The following is an 18,609-nucleotide window of genomic DNA, read 5'->3' on the forward strand; positions in this document are numbered from 1 at the left end:
TATATATATATATATATATATATATATATATACACACACACACTGCCTGGCCCAAAACAAATCGCACATTCACTGCGTCATCATAAGCTTATACAATGTCACAGTTGCTACCACTTAGAAACTTTAGAAAACTGCTTGCATATATCTGGGACCTGTGCACATTCACATTACCTGGTATTACACCTGCAACCAATCGGGATCCTTGAATTTGAGTAAAAAGGTAATACAGTCCAATGAGTTATCCTTTACTTGTTTCTTACATTTGGACAAGTTTCTGTTTAGAGAAAGCCAAAGAATGCTTTCAAACGAAACCACAATGAGGGGAATTTATCAAAACTGGAGCAGACAAAATGTGGAGCAGCTGCCCATGGCAACCAATCAGCTTCTCTTTTCAGTTTGTTCAGTTAAGATTTTTAAAGGTAATTAAAGCCTCCCGGTTTTTTTGCATCTATCTACTGCTAGCGAGCAGTAGATAGATGCAAAACATAAAAAAAGGGTTCAAACTTACCTATGTCTCCGCCGCGCGATCCCGTCCGAAGATCTGAAGATTTTCTGGCAACCGCAAAGGATGATGGGGCGGGCGCATGCGCAGTACAGATCATCGGCCAGGAGAAGAGAGACACAGGATAAGTTAATGCAGGCAGCGTACACACTCACAGACTCCGTGGGACAGGAAGAGACAGGAGTTAGCGCTGGATCAGAGACTAGCCCCTTCGACTCCTGAAAACTACAGGAAAGAAGAAGATGATCGGATCAAGAGGCATCATTTAAGGTAAGTTCTTACACTAGCATGGGGGGGGGGGGATATTTTTTTCCTTAATGTCACTTTAAAATGAAAGAGAGAAGCTAATTGGTTGCCTTGCAAAGCTGCTCCAGATTTTGTCTGCTCCAGTTTTGATAAATTCCCTGCAATGCGTTTGAAATTGGCTGTAAAACTCCAATGCAGGCACATACGTCTGAAGGTTCTCTAACTCACAGCACAGCTCTGTATAGAAGGGGCAGTAGATCTAATTTTCCTTTGCTACAGTTAAAGTGACATTAAAGTCACATCCCCCCCTCCCCAATGCTGCTTTAAGGACTTACCTTAAATGATGCCTCTTGATCTGATCATCTTCTTCTTCCCAGTAGTTTTCAGGAGTTCCTCCAGCGCTGGTGCCGGTCTCTGCTCCAGCGCTGACTGCTGTGTCTGTCCGCGTACATGCTGCCGGCTGTGTGCATTGACTTACATTGTGTCTTTCCTCTTGTCTTGGCCGAAGATCTCTACTGCGCATGCGCCCGCCCCATGATCCTTCACGGCCGCTCGAGAATCTTCAGGTCTTCAGACAGGAGCAAGCGGCGGAGACACAGGTAAGTTTTTACCTATTTGGTAACTTTTTTTTTTTTTTTTATGTTTTTGCATATATCTACTGCTTACTAGCAGTAGATATATGCAAAATAAATGAATATTTAACTCTACTTTAAGGCCTTGTCCATAACCCAGCATTTGATCGGACAGTAAACAAGAAGCAGCACAATGATGACTCCATCACTCTACTCTCTCCTCCTATCACAGTGTTCTTTATTATCACTGGAGCAGTACATCACAACGACTGGCTCTCTGATGTTGACACCAAGTCACATTCAACTACTTACATTGCTTGCATTTAAATAAATATATGTGTTTATGTATTAATGAATACAGAGCTGTATTACATTGTGTCTTTTATATCCGCCTAGAGCTCTGCTTTAACAGTTTATTTAATAAAAATACAACTTATAGTCTCTTATGACATGATATATGTCAACTATAAATGCTATATCCTGTATATATTAGGGCTGGTATTGATTCTTTTTGATTCTTTTTTTAATCGATTGATTTCGATTAATTATAACGCACATACAGATCCAACCACATTGGCCTATACAAATACACCACAGCAATGAAGTAATAAAATGAACTAGGATCACACTAATCCAGCACGTTATTAATCTCACGTGCCCCACTCAATATGGCCGCCGCTTGAGTGGGGCAACTCAGAATAATAACGTGCTGGATTAGTGTGATCCTAGTTCATTTTATTACTTCATTGCTGTGCTGTATGTGTATAGCTCAATGCCTTGGCTGGCGCTCGTGCAGAAAGTTTCTTGGGCAAACTCACCGGCCCAAGTGGCTCCGTCGGCTAACGAAGAGAAGGGGGGAGGAGTCCGGTGACGTCACGGACATCGACGTCACCAGACTCCTCCCCCTTCCCTTCGTTAGCTGTCACGGACATCGACATCACTGTAATCCTCCCCCCTTCCCTTTGTTAGCCGACGGAGCCACTTGGGGAATGGGGGAGGAGTCCGGTGACGTCGATGTCTCTCCGACGGTACTCCCCGAAGCCGGCGGAGAGGTGAGTGTTTTCATTAGCGATCAAAAGAATTTTAATCGATCAAAAAGTGTAATGATTAATCGAGAAATTCATTGTTAATTTCCACAGCCCTATATTATATGTATATTTATATAGAATGTGCTATTAGTCATTCCATAGACTTGTCAAATCCAAATCCAATGTGAAATATTATAAGGAGTGTTCAGCCATAACGAAACAATATATTTATACTAGGACAGTCTGTTTTTGGAGTTCTTTTTAATCACTCATTTGTTTTGTATTCCAACTCTACCGCAAAGTATGCAGCCAATCTGCGTCTGAGCCTGTAATATATCTGGCTTCTTTTAGTCATGTGAGTAGCGGCTGACACATCCTCAGCTGTGTGCCGAATGTATCTGCTATCAGTGATCAGAAATGCTTTCACAAGAGTGAATTAGGAAAACATTCTTAGAGATGTAAAATATACTGATCAGCAACAGAGCTCATCATATGAACTGGGGCTTTAGGTTGGGTTGCATATAAATAAATGAAGCCTTGAAATGTATACAAGAACAAAACTTTCCTGCTCAAATATTCCGTTTTTATTCTGAGCTCTGCTATGCACAGTTTCATCCCACTCCCACATTTGTTTTATCTGATGATCAGGAATCCTTTTTGCTTACTGATTATAATGCCGAGAGGGTATTCCAAAACACACCTACGGCAGGATCCCCACATACAGAAAGGCTGTACAAAAAAAGTTTTCAGTTACTGGTCAGATTTAAACCTAACTTAAAAATCTGAACTTGACTAGAGATATAGCAAGCAGATTTAGAAGGGGACTTACATACTGTAGCACAAGCTGCAGAAAGAAGACCCACTCATCCCACATGTGTGAAATCTGGCAGCAATAGATTCACAATATATATATATTTTTATTTTTATATATTTTTATATTTATATTTTTATATGTGAGGCACCATTCTTTAATTAATTTTTTGGAATTTATTCATCTAAATTCTATGCACTTTTTGCACCTTTGAGATTTATGCATCACTTTGACTGATATATTTGAGACTTTATATGGGAGGCACTACTGCTTACTATCAGATAAGCAATTAATGTCTGATTTATACACTTTTACACAATTTGAGATTACCCATTTACATGCTAATTTTGTTACACTGAGTTGATTCACTATTTGGTGACCCTGAGCGCTGCACATTCAACTACATAACATTTGACCCTAGTGTCTTTAGTACAGCAGCTCCTTAATATTTTTTAATTTATATTTTTTATTGATTTATTTATTTAGTTGTTTATATACGCATATATATCCATAAGTGCGGACTATACATACTTTATGAATATTTTACTACAGTCCTGAATTTTCACTGACAAAAAACTAAGTAGTCCTAGCATTTAAGACAGCATTAATGTTCACACAGTGCGTTCTGCTTGAATGGTATAGCACATGTGCCAAAAATGCACAAACTGGACTTTTAAAAAATAGGTCAAACTCTGTTCAACATTGTTTTAATATAAGTTAGAAACGCAGCCAACAAGCCAAAATATGAGAGGTTGCCCACAGCCACCAATCAGGTGTTAACATTCATCTTCCAATGCCCTACGGAAGAATAACATCTGGAATTTAAACAATATAGGGCATACCACTTTTACCTGTCTTTTACAGCTCAGACACAGATACAGCTGAAGCTGGTGGTCCCCCCAATGCCAGAGGGAAGTAGGAAAGTAGGAAAGTACCAAAATAAGAAAATCACTGGGTGATCAGTGTTTGGAAACAGAAATGGGTTGTGGCTTTTATTGATCAGCCAGTGATCAAACAATTAGAGCCACAGCAATAAACTATTAATAGTGTCTTCAAAACACTCAAAGGGTTACACAGCTCCTCCACAGCACACAAGCAAGGGAAAAAACAGGTACTCCTTGACTGTTCTCGTCCTCACTCCCACTTTAGCTGCCATCAAATCAATAAAACATCCGATCGTACTCCATGTGTTGCTGGAAACGTATTTTAGTAAAATCACACAGTTACACAAAGTCCCGCCTCAGGTCCGCCCTCTAACGCGTTTCCCCCAATCCTAGGCTTAATCATAAAGTTCACTCTATGAAGAGTTTCACCCAATCCTGGGCTTAAAAGAGAACTATTGGGTAAGTGTTTTTCCCCATAGTTCTCTTTAGGGTCACGGGAGGACATATACTAAACTCCTCCAGTGACCCAAAGCTCAGTATACCGCGATATACAGAAAGCGCCACAGCTGGGATGGATCCCGACAATACTGTCGAGATCCACCCTGCTGCGTGACCGCCCCTCTCCCCGTTCGTCCCTCCAGTCAGCGCTAAAGGATCGGAGAGGGGAATCCCTGCGGGGAGCGACTACTGACAGTCACCACTCACTGCAGGGAGACGATCGGGAAGTGAGCGGATCGGCGGCATGTTTCTGCTCACTTCCTGATTAATAGAGCCGACTTGTGTCAGCTTATTTGTCACAGGTCGGCTCTAACTATGAGGATGAGTAGAAATAACTCACCTCATAGTTCTCCTTTAATCATAAAGTTTACTCTACGTAGAGTTTCACCCAATCCTGGGCTTAATCGTAGAGTTCACTCAACAATTCAGCCAGGATTGGATGAAATGTGTTAAGGAGGCAAACCTGAGGCGGGACTTTGTGTAACTGTGTGATTTTAGTAAAAGAAGTGTCCAGCGACACATGGAGTGCGACCGGATGTTTTATTGATAGTAATAGTGTCTTAGTAGCTTACTTCTAGTTTAATATGTAAAACAAGATAGCATACATCTGTTGAATGAACACATAACACTAACAGCTGCAATCAAAAATTAACCCTATATGATGGAATTTTTTCAAGGCCATACTATACAAAAGATGAGCACTGTGGACTGTGCTAGCAACAAGCATTACATATAATGCTGCCCACACATTCCGTCCTATATTGCTTTGTAATTTCCAGAAGGCCACAATGTTAACTAAAAGGTTAAAACAAACACATTACTTATGTCAGTAAGAAGAGCTAAGTGAGGAGGAGTATTTTATGGCCTCAGTATAATTCATAATGTTCAGGGCCACTTGGGAATACACAGCTCTCTTTTCAAACCAAGATAATCAGGCTTCACTTATTCAGAGTTTGCATAGGGCTCATCCAGTTTGCATGTTTCCAAGGGAACCGGTGCAGAATCTGCGGCAGTAGTCTTGAAAGCATTCATAGTTACATAGTTACATAGTATTTGAGGTTGAATAAAGACATTAGTCCATCAAGTCCAACCTATTAGGATCTCATTCTAGGAGTACCTGTACCCCTGTATATTACGGTCCCTTAAGAAATCGTCCAAAAGTTTCTTGAACAATTCCACATTCTTTGCTGAAATCACTGTCTGTGGCAGTGAGTTCCAGACCCTAACTGATCTTACTGTGAAGAACCCCCTTCGCCCCTTGTGCTGGAATTTTTTTTCCACCAATTTTAGGTGGTGGCCTCTAGTTTTTGGAGTTAAACGAAAGCATTCATAATTAACCCCAAAAGCTATGTAGCGCTGCAGGGGCAACGTCTACACACAACGGTAACACATGCACACCAGAATTCTTTAGCTTTGACATTCCATTACAGTTGTGTTGCAGTCATCACTAGTGTCCTTTATGTTGCACTGAATAATAAGATAAGCAGAGTTACGTTAAGATAATTGTTGATGTGGTACCAACAGTTGTGTGAAAAAGTGTTGGCCCCCTTCCTGATTTTTCATTGTTTTGCATGTTTATCACACTTTGTGACCTCTTGGATGAGTCGTCGCTGCGCTCTTGGGGTAATTTTGGTTGGCCGCCCATTCCTGGGAAGGTTCACCACTGTTCCATGTTTTCGCCATTTGTGGATAATGGCTCTCACTGTGGTTCGCTGGAGTCCCAATGCTTTAGAAATGGCTTTATAACCTTTTCCAAACTGATAGACCAGAGTTAAGTTATGTTTTAACAGGGCCATGTGGGTTTGGATTTTGTTTTCCCTTAATAATAAAAACCTTCCTTTAAAAACTGCATGTTGTGTTTACTTGTTTTATCTTTGACTTATATTTAGATTTGTTTGATGATCTGAAACATTAAAGTGTGACAAACGTGCAAAACAATGAAAAATCAGAAAGGGGCCAACACTTTTTCACACAACTGTATGTCTGGGAATACATTCTGCTAAATATAAATGTAATGGGGCCTATTTGATATATTAGTATCTTTACATCTCCTGGTGACTCCATCCATCTCTACCAGAGCACTTAGTTACAGACCTTGGTTACATGTTACATTTAGTAACCAGATTTCTCTTCTCAGTTTAGGCCAAGCAGAGAAAAGAAAGCAGATTGGTTGCTTTACATTACTGTTTCCTGTTCTCATTTATAAGTAGACATACAAGAAAGTTCATAAGGCACCTATACAATCATTGCAAAAATACTTCAGTTCCTCCCCAGGACATCTATAATTTACAGTATTTAACACAGTTCCAACACCCAGAACTCGGCTTTCCTTACTTGCTGACTCTCTTTGCTTCACGTCAACATAATAGCTCTAATTGAAATGATATGGTTTTCTTAGGTCTTGCCTGAAGCAAAGCATTCATAATTAACCCCAAAAGCCTCGTAATGTTGCAAGGGCAACAAGCCATGGCTTTCACTTACCGCAGTTAGATCTTAACTGGATCTTCCTGCAGAGAGGAAATCCCAATAGTAATTACAAATACTAAGCAAATGTGCACTCCTATAGGCAGCCCTAGAAAAAAAACAACACTATAACTACATAGTTGGCAAATCCATTAAAGATCAACATATATGGGACAAAGCACTGTTCTACAGTTCATGCACTAAGGCTTCATTCACACTTGCGCTTTTGTGCTCTACATGCAGAAAAAAAATCTGTCAGGTTGGATGCTGTGTTTATGCTTCTAGATGTGTTAAATGATGCATGTTTGCATGCACTTGCATGCATATACGCGCAGAAGCGCCTGGTACCAAATCCTAGCATCAAATCTCATTTACATTTGTTTACATGCGTTCACGTGCGTTTTGAAGTTAAAATTGATTGACTTCTAATTTTCTAAACGCACCTAAACTGACTGCAGATAAAAGCTTCTAAGCGTAAAGTGTGAATAGATCATTTGGCAATTAGATGCATATATACGCATTTTAAACGCAAATTAACATAACCAATAAGCATCTAATCGCACCTAGTGTGCATGTAGCCTTAATTTCACAGCAATCTTGAAGCTGACAGTCCTATAGTAAATAAGGATTAGCTAGACTGTCAGTTAGGCTCAATATGCTATAATATGAACTCCAAAAAAGTACAAATATGAACAACACAAATGTTAATTGCCTTACCTACCAAATAATTTTTTGCAATCCTTGTGATTCACACATTTCTGATATACTACATAGCCATATAGGTGACACCAATATTTTCTGGTTCAAATTCTCAACGTCATAGGTCACCTGCCTCTAAAATAGCTAAAATGGTAACACCCAACCAACTACATCACCCAAGAGCACTTTCTCTCTTTCTCTACACACAGTGTATGGGCAGGCTCTTGGGAGTCAAGGCAGCAGTATTGTTTTGTATTGCTAGAAAATAAATCAATATATGCATGTGAAGAGGGGCAAAGATTGTGAAAATTCTGTAGTCTAGCAGGCAAGATCTGATAGGCTTGACAACACTGCTTGGCATTTCAGTACGGCAGTGGCAATGTTGTCAGCTCCCTACAGGAAGTTATGAGTTTATGGCATTTCTGGCAGGATCAACAGTTGTTTCTGTAACTGCAGCATGGAGAAATGTGTAGTGAAGCGATGTACTGAATATGGATGTTTTGCATTTTTTTTTCAGACATACACTTTACCAATAACAGCTTATAATGGCCGAACCATGGCTGCTTGTATAAAATCATACAGAAATAAAACCACTGTGCAGAGAATTACCTCAACCAACTTAACAACATTTGGATGATCCAACTTCTTCAGGATAGCTATTTCCTGGTAAACTCTTTCGATAGGACCTTTGATCTGAGAGCTGTCATTGACTGTTTTTGCTCCTCTGGGAGGTGGGCGACCTGTAAAGTTAACAGGTGAGAACTGAGAGAAATGAAAGATATAAAAAGTAGTGCTTAATGGCCTTATAGATACATCCCGGTCAAAACTGAAAGGAAGCCTAGATATGCATACAGGAAACACCTGCTCAGGGTTACAGTTTTTTCATACATAGCTCTGTTGTGCAAGCTCAACCCTTTCTAGTAGCAGTAATCTGGTAATCCAAGAATACCTTTTACCTACTTGTTTGTAAAGCAGAAGAAATAACCCCAAACCCACCCACTACAGCGTCTTTGTCTCTCACATACAGAAGACCTCATGTATCAAAACAGACAATGGATAAATACATGCTCTTGTCATCTAAGCTAGCATTCCCATACACCATACACACACTTGCCAGATTCCACCTTTACTGGCTTTATCTCATAAAACAGTTATCAACTGAATTAGTGCAACCCCCGGGAAGAGCTGTTACCCCAAAATAGGTGCGACCTTCCCCACTCCTCACAACATGCCAAGTATGATAGATGGCATGAGCTGACAGTGAACCTCTATTAAAGTGACACTAAACTCAGGAGTTAAAGGAGAACTATGGGGTCAGTGTTTTTCCCCATAGTTCTCCTAAGGGTCACGGGAGGACACAAACTAGCGTCCTCCTGTAACCCAAAGCTCAATATACCGCAAGCTACAGCTCGCGGTATACTGAGACCGTCGCAGCCGGGACAGATCCCGACATTACTGTCGAGATTCACCCAGCTGCGTGATTGACAGCTGGCTCTGCCTATCTAGAGTCAGAGCCAGCTGTACCCGCCCCCTCCCCCGTCCGTTCTGCCAGTCAGCCCTGGAGGATCTGAATCCCTGCAGGGAGCCATGAGTGACAGTCACGGCTCTATGCAGGGACATGATCGAGAAGTGAGCGAGCGACGGTATGTGTTCGCTTACTTCCCTATCTATTGAGCCGACGTGTGACGTGTTCATTGTCGGCTCCAACTATAAGGATGAGTGATTTTCACTAACCTCATAGTTCTCCTTTAAATCTTAAAAATGCATTCAAATACCCTAACTATTAACAAAAATGTATCTTATTTGTGTATCACTCGGCTGTAGATCCTCAAATCATCTCTGAATTGGTGCTGACACTGTCCTTCCTTCTGGAGAGTGGCAACTTTTGTTCTCCATGGTCCCTGTGTGTGTTGTAAAGTAGTCACCGCTCCAAGCTCGCTCCTGTGATGGACTACAATCCTATACTAAATATAATAATTTGTATTGAGATTGTATTCCATCAGAAAAGTGAGCTTAGAGCTGTGTCTACTTTACAACACACATGCAGGCAACATGGGGAACAAAAGTAGCCACCCTCCAGAAGGAAGGACAGTGTCAGCACCAATTCAGAGATGATTTGAGGATCTACAGCTGAGTGATACACACATAAGATACATTTTCGTTATTAGTTAAGGTACTTAAATGCATTTTTAAGATATCTGGAGCACATGTGTATCAACACAGTTCTGCCAATTGTTCACACAAAATGTGCCAGCATGACAATACCGTGTCTTACAATGCAGATCCAGAAGCTGCGCAGAATCTTCAGGCTTGTGTAAGGGCGGCGTTAAGTCCAAAATTACTTGGTGCTAAAAGCCTAATGCACTTAACTAGCATTTGTTGATTTACATGATTAGGCAAATACAGGAAGATAGAACCCTTAATGTGCAACATGCAGAGAGCTGCTAAAAGCATCCATTTCAACTTATTAGTGCTTGTTGTCATAAAGGTTTAAATAAGGAACTACTTGGTAATTTAGCAATGATGTACTTTTTAAAAAAGCCGAACATGAAGTCTTGCAGACACCCCCAGCAATGTTAGGGACGCATTGTGGGTCTGTGTATAACAATGCTGAATTCTGTGTGTTCTAAAGATAAACACAGGCATTGAACTAGCTGTCACTTGCTTTATTATGGAACAAGCAAGCAGTCAGTAAAGTCTCACCAATGTTCACACTGTGACCCAGAATGTGTTAAAGCCAATTGATTAACATTACAGCCAGCCCACCAGCATTTTCACTAGGCTCCAGATATCTGAAACTCACGTGGAAATCCAGCTTGCCTCATTAATTTCTTCTTGGAAAGAACCTTCATTGCCTATAACAACAAAAAAGTCAGGGAAGTAAGTGAGTTACAAAATGGTTAGGGTATGTTTCAAATCAAAATGATTCCATTATGCAATATTTATCAGTAAGTAAATTAAATAGATTAAAAACAAATCTTCTCTATAAACTATGTAATAAAAAAACATAGAGTGACTCAACCCTCTCACATCCACTCCCAATACTGGAACCTCAGCACTGAGTAAGGCTTCTGCTCCATCCATTAATGTCACTTTATTTCAAAAAGGCATAAAAAACAGACAACAAACAAGCAGCTGACTCATTTCCGCCGCTAAACTGGGCCTTAGTTGTTATTGTACAACTAAGGCCCAGTTCAGGGTCTGAAACATGTCACCTGTTTGTTGTCTGTTTTTATGCTTTTAAAAAAATAAATAAAGTGACATGTTAGATGGCTAATCACTTACATAGTATGTGTTATCATCTTCATTATATGCCAGCTTCACCACGCCGTAGGAGCCCTGCAAGAATGTAAACAGAAAATCTTAGCCAAATAATCATAATGAACAGATAACATTTCAATAAAAGCTTCAGGACCCCATCAAACCTTGTGTTGTGTCATGAACTTGCATTAATGCAATGTGTTATGGTACACAGTGGTAAATTAGTAATAAACTCTCCTCTTTGTTAGCTGTTATATAGCTACAATGTGTCTCCAAATCATCTGTCCCCAGTCAGTTATGTCCCTCGCTGTACAGATCATGATTTCCCACAAGGCACATGTGTGACCAACTTAGGAGTTTAGCCAGTCTTTCCGCTCACAGTTGCAATCAATTGCTGTAGGAGGAGCTTGCGATTCAGCCGCATGAGGGTGTACGCAGCATTGGTAAAGGATGGCTCCAGGACACCATGTAAAGGAACGGAGCCAGAATATAAACAGAAGCAATGGCTAGTGAATTTTACCATGCAAATTACGGACAGATGACAGCAAGAAAACAGAAGGCAATCAGCACAAGGTAAGTGCAGATGTTTGCTGCGGTATGTAATGTTTGCATTGGATGTTTATTAACACCTTAGGGCAGCCCATTAATTTTGGATCGGCTGGTAGAGCAACTTACCGTAAGAAAAAACTGGCCTGCTCCTTTTATTGAGACATTCACTGCACTATGATGCACAGCATGTAAGTTGCAGCACACTCCAGCATTGATTCATTGTCCGCTACTGTAATAGCACATTGAGAGGCCATTTAAAGTAAATGGATGACACTGCACAAAATCACATTAAGGGCACTCTCTGCATTCCAGCATCGGGCAAAGAAAGATGGCAGAACTGTCAGAAATAATTATCGCCGTCCAACAGTAGAACTACAGACCCGGCCCGACTGGGAGAGAGAATTTGGTGCGACGGGAGTGTGTGTTCAGGTAAGTATACACTGAACACAAATGTTGGGGGGTTACTATTACTGTTCCAGCCAGCAACTCACCACCAGTGCTGGGGGGTATTGTTTTAGCCAGCCATTGACCACCAATGCTTAGGGGGAGGGTTTATTGTTACCATCAGCCACACTGCACTGCATTTATCGTCTTAACACCTTCACGGTATTCCTCCCATGTTCAAAATGTTGGCAACTATGCAGAGGAAAGCGTCTCTGAGCTTCCGGTACAGTATCTCTGCATAAAGTTGCAGCCATACTTACAGCTGCTGCTGTATGCCCTACACTGGCTCATTCTGCTCCCACCCCAATGTGCATGAAATGTAATTTAAATAACATTACTGAAATTAATTTTGATGCATGAGAAGTAGGGGCGTTAAAAAACTATCTGCCCCAGGGTGCCAGATTTGCTAGGTGTGCCACTGCAGTAAAGCGAAGATGTGAATGGGCCCTCAGGCCTATTTGCATACAGAAGGTGGTACTACAGACCTCCTTCCAAAAATGCCGCTATCGCTGACAGAGAGGAAGCAAGATGATCTGACATTTTCACTTCACTTGCTACATACATGTCCCAATCTCACTGACCTGAAAATACTGACAGCCAGGAAACTAGAGGTCAACATTGGCAGCCTCCATATTTCTCTCAGTACTGCAAATAGATTTGATATATTTCTTCATACAGCCATAAAAATAAAAATTGTATTGGTTGCTGCAGTTTGCAGGTTACTAAAGGACTACAATACCCCAAAACAAAAACAAGACTGCATTCACTTGTGTTTTAATTATTTACAGTTTTCAAAAATACTTCTACTTTCGATAAGCCGACATAAAGAGCTTAATATGATTCACGTCATACTAATTTGGTTTTATTATGGCAGTTTGTTTGTACTGGATTTTATTGCTGCTTGTGGCTTGCCTTTACTTTAAGGGTGTGATTACACATATACACACACCTATGACAACAAGATTAGTTGATTAAAATGAAATGTAATTATTGATTCGCCTAGATCATAAATGTATACTGTATATGCCTTAGCAACAGAGTAGTGTTGAAATGCTGCCAACGAGAGGGAAGAAGTAACATTAACACTTTTGTTTGTACATCCTACAAGAAGTGGAAGCCGATCTCCTGTTGATGAGGGGACATTGAAAGTATGAGACATTTGTTTGTAAAATCAGAGACCGAAAAAAAGTTCTTAAACGAGATCCAAAGTCACAGCATACAATTTCCTCTTATCACATTAGCAGTGTAATAGCAAAATCATTTTTGACAATCCAATATAAGCTTAGCTGGAAAACCTCCTTTCATGTTGTGAGTGCTGCTTGTCGAACGACCATCTCTTTCAACAACTTACTTTTGATTTCTAAGGACTACATATTAGGGATGCCCTGATTAAATTTTTTCAAAACCAAGATGCCTCAGGTACTTGCCGATACCAATTACTAATACTTTTTCTTAAAGGGATATGTGACATTCTTTCTAAAACAATCCATTGTTTTTAGGGCAGTTTCTTCATAATTATGAAGAACTGTTACTCAATCAATGATTATTCAGCAATGGAGAATGGCAACCAGCAATAGATGACTACAGATCCCATCAATACATAATCATACAGCAATGGGGAATGGCAACCAGCTACAGAGGACTACAAATCTCAGCAATCCATGATTAATCAGCAATGAAGAATGGCAACCAGCAATAGAGGACTATAGATCCCATCAATCCATGATTATACAGCAATTATACAGGGCTGTGTGCGGTCTCACCAGGGCTGTGTGCAGATCTCTCCATGGTTGCGTTTGGGTCTCACCAGGGCTGTGTGCAGATCTCACCAAGGCTGCATGTTGGTGCTGGGCTCTCCGGCCGGTTGCCAGGCTCTCCATGGCTGTATGGGCCTGTCCAATACTGTGCCTGTCTCTGCGGGCACCAGGAAGGAGAAGGAGATGTGGGGCTGAACCAGCACTGTCAAAGACAGCTACCACGAGGTCCCCGATAGGCCACCTGGGCCTCCAGCAAGTGCAGGATTTCAGGCAGCCGAACTTGTTAAAAAAATTAAAGGGCCAGTATCGGCCTTTAAAATTGGGACATTTTGGCAAGTACAATACTTGTGAAAATGCCATATATATCGACCCCGGTACTATTATCGGTATCGGGACATCCCTACAACATATCCCAAGGCAGCAACATATACCTTGCTGCCTGCAAGCCGTGTTGATGTCATATGTGGTGTGTTGTCTGTACTTACTGTGTCACCTAAAGATTTCCTTTAACGTCCTGTTGCTTCTCTGGGACAGGAAGTGAAAGAAATTCCCCCAATGGTACAAAAACTAGAGAGGGGGTTTACCCCCTCTCTACTCTACTCTATTCTAAAAAAAAATGTTTTGGCTGTACAAACAGTTTTAAGAAGAACTATCACCAGAAGGCGATCCTTACAGAATCCCAATGGGGACCCAGTGCACATTGCACTTGGTTCCATTAAGATCCATGCAGTGGTTTAAGAATTAATTAAATGAAGAATGGAATTAATTTATATTTCTGTTTGCAGCTGTAGCTCTACCCCGTGCTGAAGCCCAATGTATGGGTGCTCCTATGGGGGGGCTACAACACAGTACTGAGCCCCCTTTCTATGCGGATTTATCTTTTACTATTATTAATAAAGAATTGGCACTGCAGGGCTGGATAAAAGATCTGCCGATGCCGTGTATGTTTACTGGCATCTGGCAGATGTATCTGACAGCACCAAAGCATTTATGGTTTGTTTACTATTATGAATGAACAGTAAGCTCTGTGGAGCTGTGTGACAGAGCTGATGGCAAACATCAACTGATAGATTACACAGCCCCGATAACACTGACAGTCCATTCACAATAGTAAAAAGAACAGACAGTGCTGTGGGGCTGTGTGATCTATCGGGATATGTTACAGAGATGAAGGTGGCAAAAATCTGAAAGTGATTGGATGTGAGGCCTGAAGGATGGTTCAGAGTCCCGGAGTATAGATTGCATGCTGAAATGATTAGGATCAGTCTCTCCCATCCTCTAGAACTCCCCACCCCAATCTCTCCATCTATTTCCTACTTTATGCCACCTAAAAACTCTTCTCCACTTAATGACTGAACTGTTACCTTCTCTAACTCATTCCCACACAGTTACTACCTTTTGTATCCCTTGCACCTTGCTTTTAGATTGCAAGCTCTCACACGCAGGACCCTCCTAACACTTTTATATTGTATTGTAATTGTACAGGCTCCCTTTATTTCGTAAAGCGCTGTGCAAACTGTTGGTACCATATAAATCCTGTATAATAATTAATAAAAAAAACAATATAATATTAAGGTCTGTTAAGCCACTTTGAATGTTAATGCATTTAAATGTTTACAATTTTTACTCTTCTATTTTTTTCTACCAATGTGATGGAGCAGGAGAAAGAAAGAGGTAATATGTCAGATTTACAATCTTTATTTACTGAAGTTCAATATGCTGTTTTATTTAAAATATATTTCATGGATAAGCTCTTTTGTGTGTTTCAGTAAAATGATAATATAGGAAAGCTCTGGAATACAATGTTTTTATATGGTCACAGATATCCTTCCCGGCGTCACCTTTCTTTATAAATGACTACATATAGAGTGTGGAGTGGATTATCATATATGTATAAATTACTACTTGGAAACAAATACACTCACCTTTCCAATTTCATCTTTTAGCTTGTACTGGTTGAGCTGGACACAGTCCTTAAAAGAGAGAAATACAAATACCTAGTAACCACAGTGATAAAAGAATGCATTCTTAGTGGTTAGACATCATTCTGCTGGTACATAACAAATTGTCCCTGATTTAGAACACTGCACAAACATATCGTAACTAGCACGCATGTATTAAAGCCAAATTATGGCTTGCACACTAAACATGACCCCAGCTGAAACATCTGGAGAGGAGAGCCCACTCTATTAAAACGAAAAAATTGGCTTGAGTTAGGCTTTTTTTTTTTTTTTAAACTATCCTCATTACCAGTTTTAAAACCAGCACCACGGTATATTAGAGGAAATCTGGCTGGCCACTATGGGCAATAATATATTGTGATAAAATGTTCTGCCTTTTATATAGATTAGATGCTATACAGATGAAACAGCCTGCCACATATGTTTGCGTGTTCTGGTACTTTTAGAAGTGTTTGTTGATCAATTTGGAAGCAATAAAACAAAAAATGGCTCAAAAATTCCCTACCTGGAAACCCGTAATGTTAACACGGTGAGACTCTATTGTCGGTCTCCGTGGCAAACGTGGAGAAGACTGCGGTGACGTTACAGGAGAATATGGAAGAGATGGGTAAATGTATCGTCCATTCGTGTCCAAGTTATCAGTTGGAGACTGAGCAGCATGGGAACGTTCTTGAAGTGAAAGTTTTCTGTTGGTCATGTTGAGATTTGCTCTCTGGTCTTTACTGTCATTTGGAAGCCCGTCAATGTCACTTTTCATACAACCACTTTCAGTAAGTCTATGAATATCTGGTTCTTCTGTACAGCTCTCTTTGAGCCCCCCATCCTGATAATCTGTCTGTCCATTCTGGCCATGCTCCCTTTCTGATATGCTGGACTCATATTCTGTAACCACGATAACGGATTCCATTCCTAGGTCTAAACTCAGTGCTGAAAAGCTACAAACAATGTGAGGCTGATTTGTCGTTTCATGGTCATCTTGCAGTATGGACCTCTCAGAAGAAGTCCTCTTGGACACGCATGATGACATGGTGTATGACCCGGCTGCGTGCACTTGCCTAATGTGCTCCCATTGGAACCTGCAAAAACAGTAAATACAAACATGAAGTCTGCAATTAAATTAAATAGCACAGAAAATGTGAGTAGCAAAACTGAGCAATTCAGGACGGTGAAAATTGCTCAGGAAGAGTTTAGAATGGCAATCCACAACCACAACAAGACCACTTTAATTATTTTCTTATATCAAGCTTATTCTGAGACAAGGCAAGACAACAGGTGACTTGACTAAATCTGGTAAGATACGTAGCATACATTTTAAAAATGCCCAAGAAAAATAAGACAACAATATTAAATAAATCAGCACGGGAGCATAATGAAAATCTGAAAAGACAACCATATGCAGTCATTGGTAGACAATTATACACATGAGTTTCTGAACAGACTCTGGAACATCCTGTCTTCTTCACATGGCAAACACATGCCCTTTTCAAACCAACTGTACGTAAACTGCTTATAGACGATGTGTTCTATGTTTTTATGAGACGACAGACAACCAGTATGGGCTAGACACATTCTGACCTCCCTTTATACCCTCATGGGGATACTGATCTGACAGGCAAAAAAACCTCCCCCAATCACTACTGTTTCTCCCAGAGATAAACCTTGTCATTGGTTCACAAATGACAACATAGAACATCCATTAGGTTTCAGGGGCCCAAAGACCTCTTCTTCAGGGCTTAAACATAATAGCTTATCATAAGGACCCAAAACTGGCACTAATCACCAAGAGTTTGTTATCTGCCAGATAGGTTATGGCCAGAATCAATGAATTAGCAATTCTGGGTTTAGCCAGAATCATTTAACTTAAAGTTGACTTTCAGCTTTACACTGGATGCTTAAGAGGCCTAAGCGTGTGATATATAAGTTTAAAAAAATCTAAAACAGGGGTGCCCACAAGGTCGATCACAGGTAGATCGCCATGTCCTCTCCTCCCGCCGCTTCTCTGAATCCCCGCTGCTCTCCCCCAGCGGGGATCCGAGAAGACGTGAAGGAACCGGTGGCGGGGGAGGGCGGAGGACGGAGCCGCTGTCACTATAATGCAGAGCAGTGAGGAGAGGGAGAGACGCTCGGCCAGGATCTGACAGCCGGCGCCTCTCTCTCCCCTCACTGCTCGTCCGTTCTGTCACAGCGGCTCCGCCCCCCCCCCCCCACCCCGCGGCTCGTAGTATCAGGGGGAGCAGGGGGATCCAGAGAAGTGGCAGCCCCCCTGTGCGTGGACGAGCGGCAGAGGATCGGTACATGTCACCAGTATGTACCAATCCTCTGTGTGGGACAAACACTGGAGCGATCGGCTGATCACTCCAGTGTTTGTAAATAACTGGGGACACATAGTACTATGTGAACAATAAAAACACCCAAAAAAAGTATGTGGGGTGCACCTATGCATGGAAATGGCAATTGCCTCACATATGTTAGGTATCATCCTGCACGTCAGAGTGAGAGCAATAATTCTAGAGCCATTGTTCACAGTCAACTCAAAAGTAAATCGGTAAAAGCTTTTAAAGTGTGGACTATAGACAATCATGGGTACCGCCATTTACTCAACACAACCTCATCTTTTATATTTTACCAAAAAAATGGGTATTATATCATGTTTTTCTGCACTACAGTTATATGAGGTAGACTTGCTGCAATCCTTAGTGGGTAAAAGTAGTATTTAAGTCTTAAACATTTTTCAATAATGAATCCAGATCAAACAAATATACATTGCTCAGCAAAGTATTTCTTTACATTTCTGCCCAAACACTTACAGTCATCATGTTTCCAAACAGCTCCAACTCTCGGCTCCACTTCCCTAAACTTCCTGTCCAGTACAAGATCATAAAGGGACAGAGCAGACTTCAGCAGCTGTAAACTTTGCTTAGGCTGTGAAGTCCA

General features: G+C 40.9%; 1 protein-coding gene across 1 annotated transcript in view; it reads right to left on the minus strand.

The window, feature by feature from the left end:
• Window positions 1–18,609, minus strand: part of CAMKK2 (calcium/calmodulin dependent protein kinase kinase 2) — an 87,066-nt gene that overhangs the window by 32,064 nt on the left and 36,393 nt on the right. Inside the window, exons 2-6 of the mRNA XM_018557496.1 lie at window positions 16,181–16,751; window positions 15,640–15,687; window positions 10,989–11,042; window positions 10,507–10,558; window positions 8,313–8,443 (exon numbers count right to left, since the gene is read on the minus strand). Of these exons, the coding sequence (XP_018412998.1) occupies window positions 8,313–8,443; window positions 10,507–10,558; window positions 10,989–11,042; window positions 15,640–15,687; window positions 16,181–16,702 (807 nt within the window). The 5' untranslated portion in view covers window positions 16,703–16,751. The remainder of the gene's footprint in view (window positions 1–8,312; window positions 8,444–10,506; window positions 10,559–10,988; window positions 11,043–15,639; window positions 15,688–16,180; window positions 16,752–18,609) is intronic.

Source organism: Nanorana parkeri, unplaced genomic scaffold (assembly GCF_000935625.1).
Source record: "Nanorana parkeri isolate BGI_ZX_2015 unplaced genomic scaffold, ASM93562v1 scaffold13, whole genome shotgun sequence".
NCBI classification, from domain to species: Eukaryota; Metazoa; Chordata; class Amphibia; order Anura; family Dicroglossidae; genus Nanorana; species Nanorana parkeri.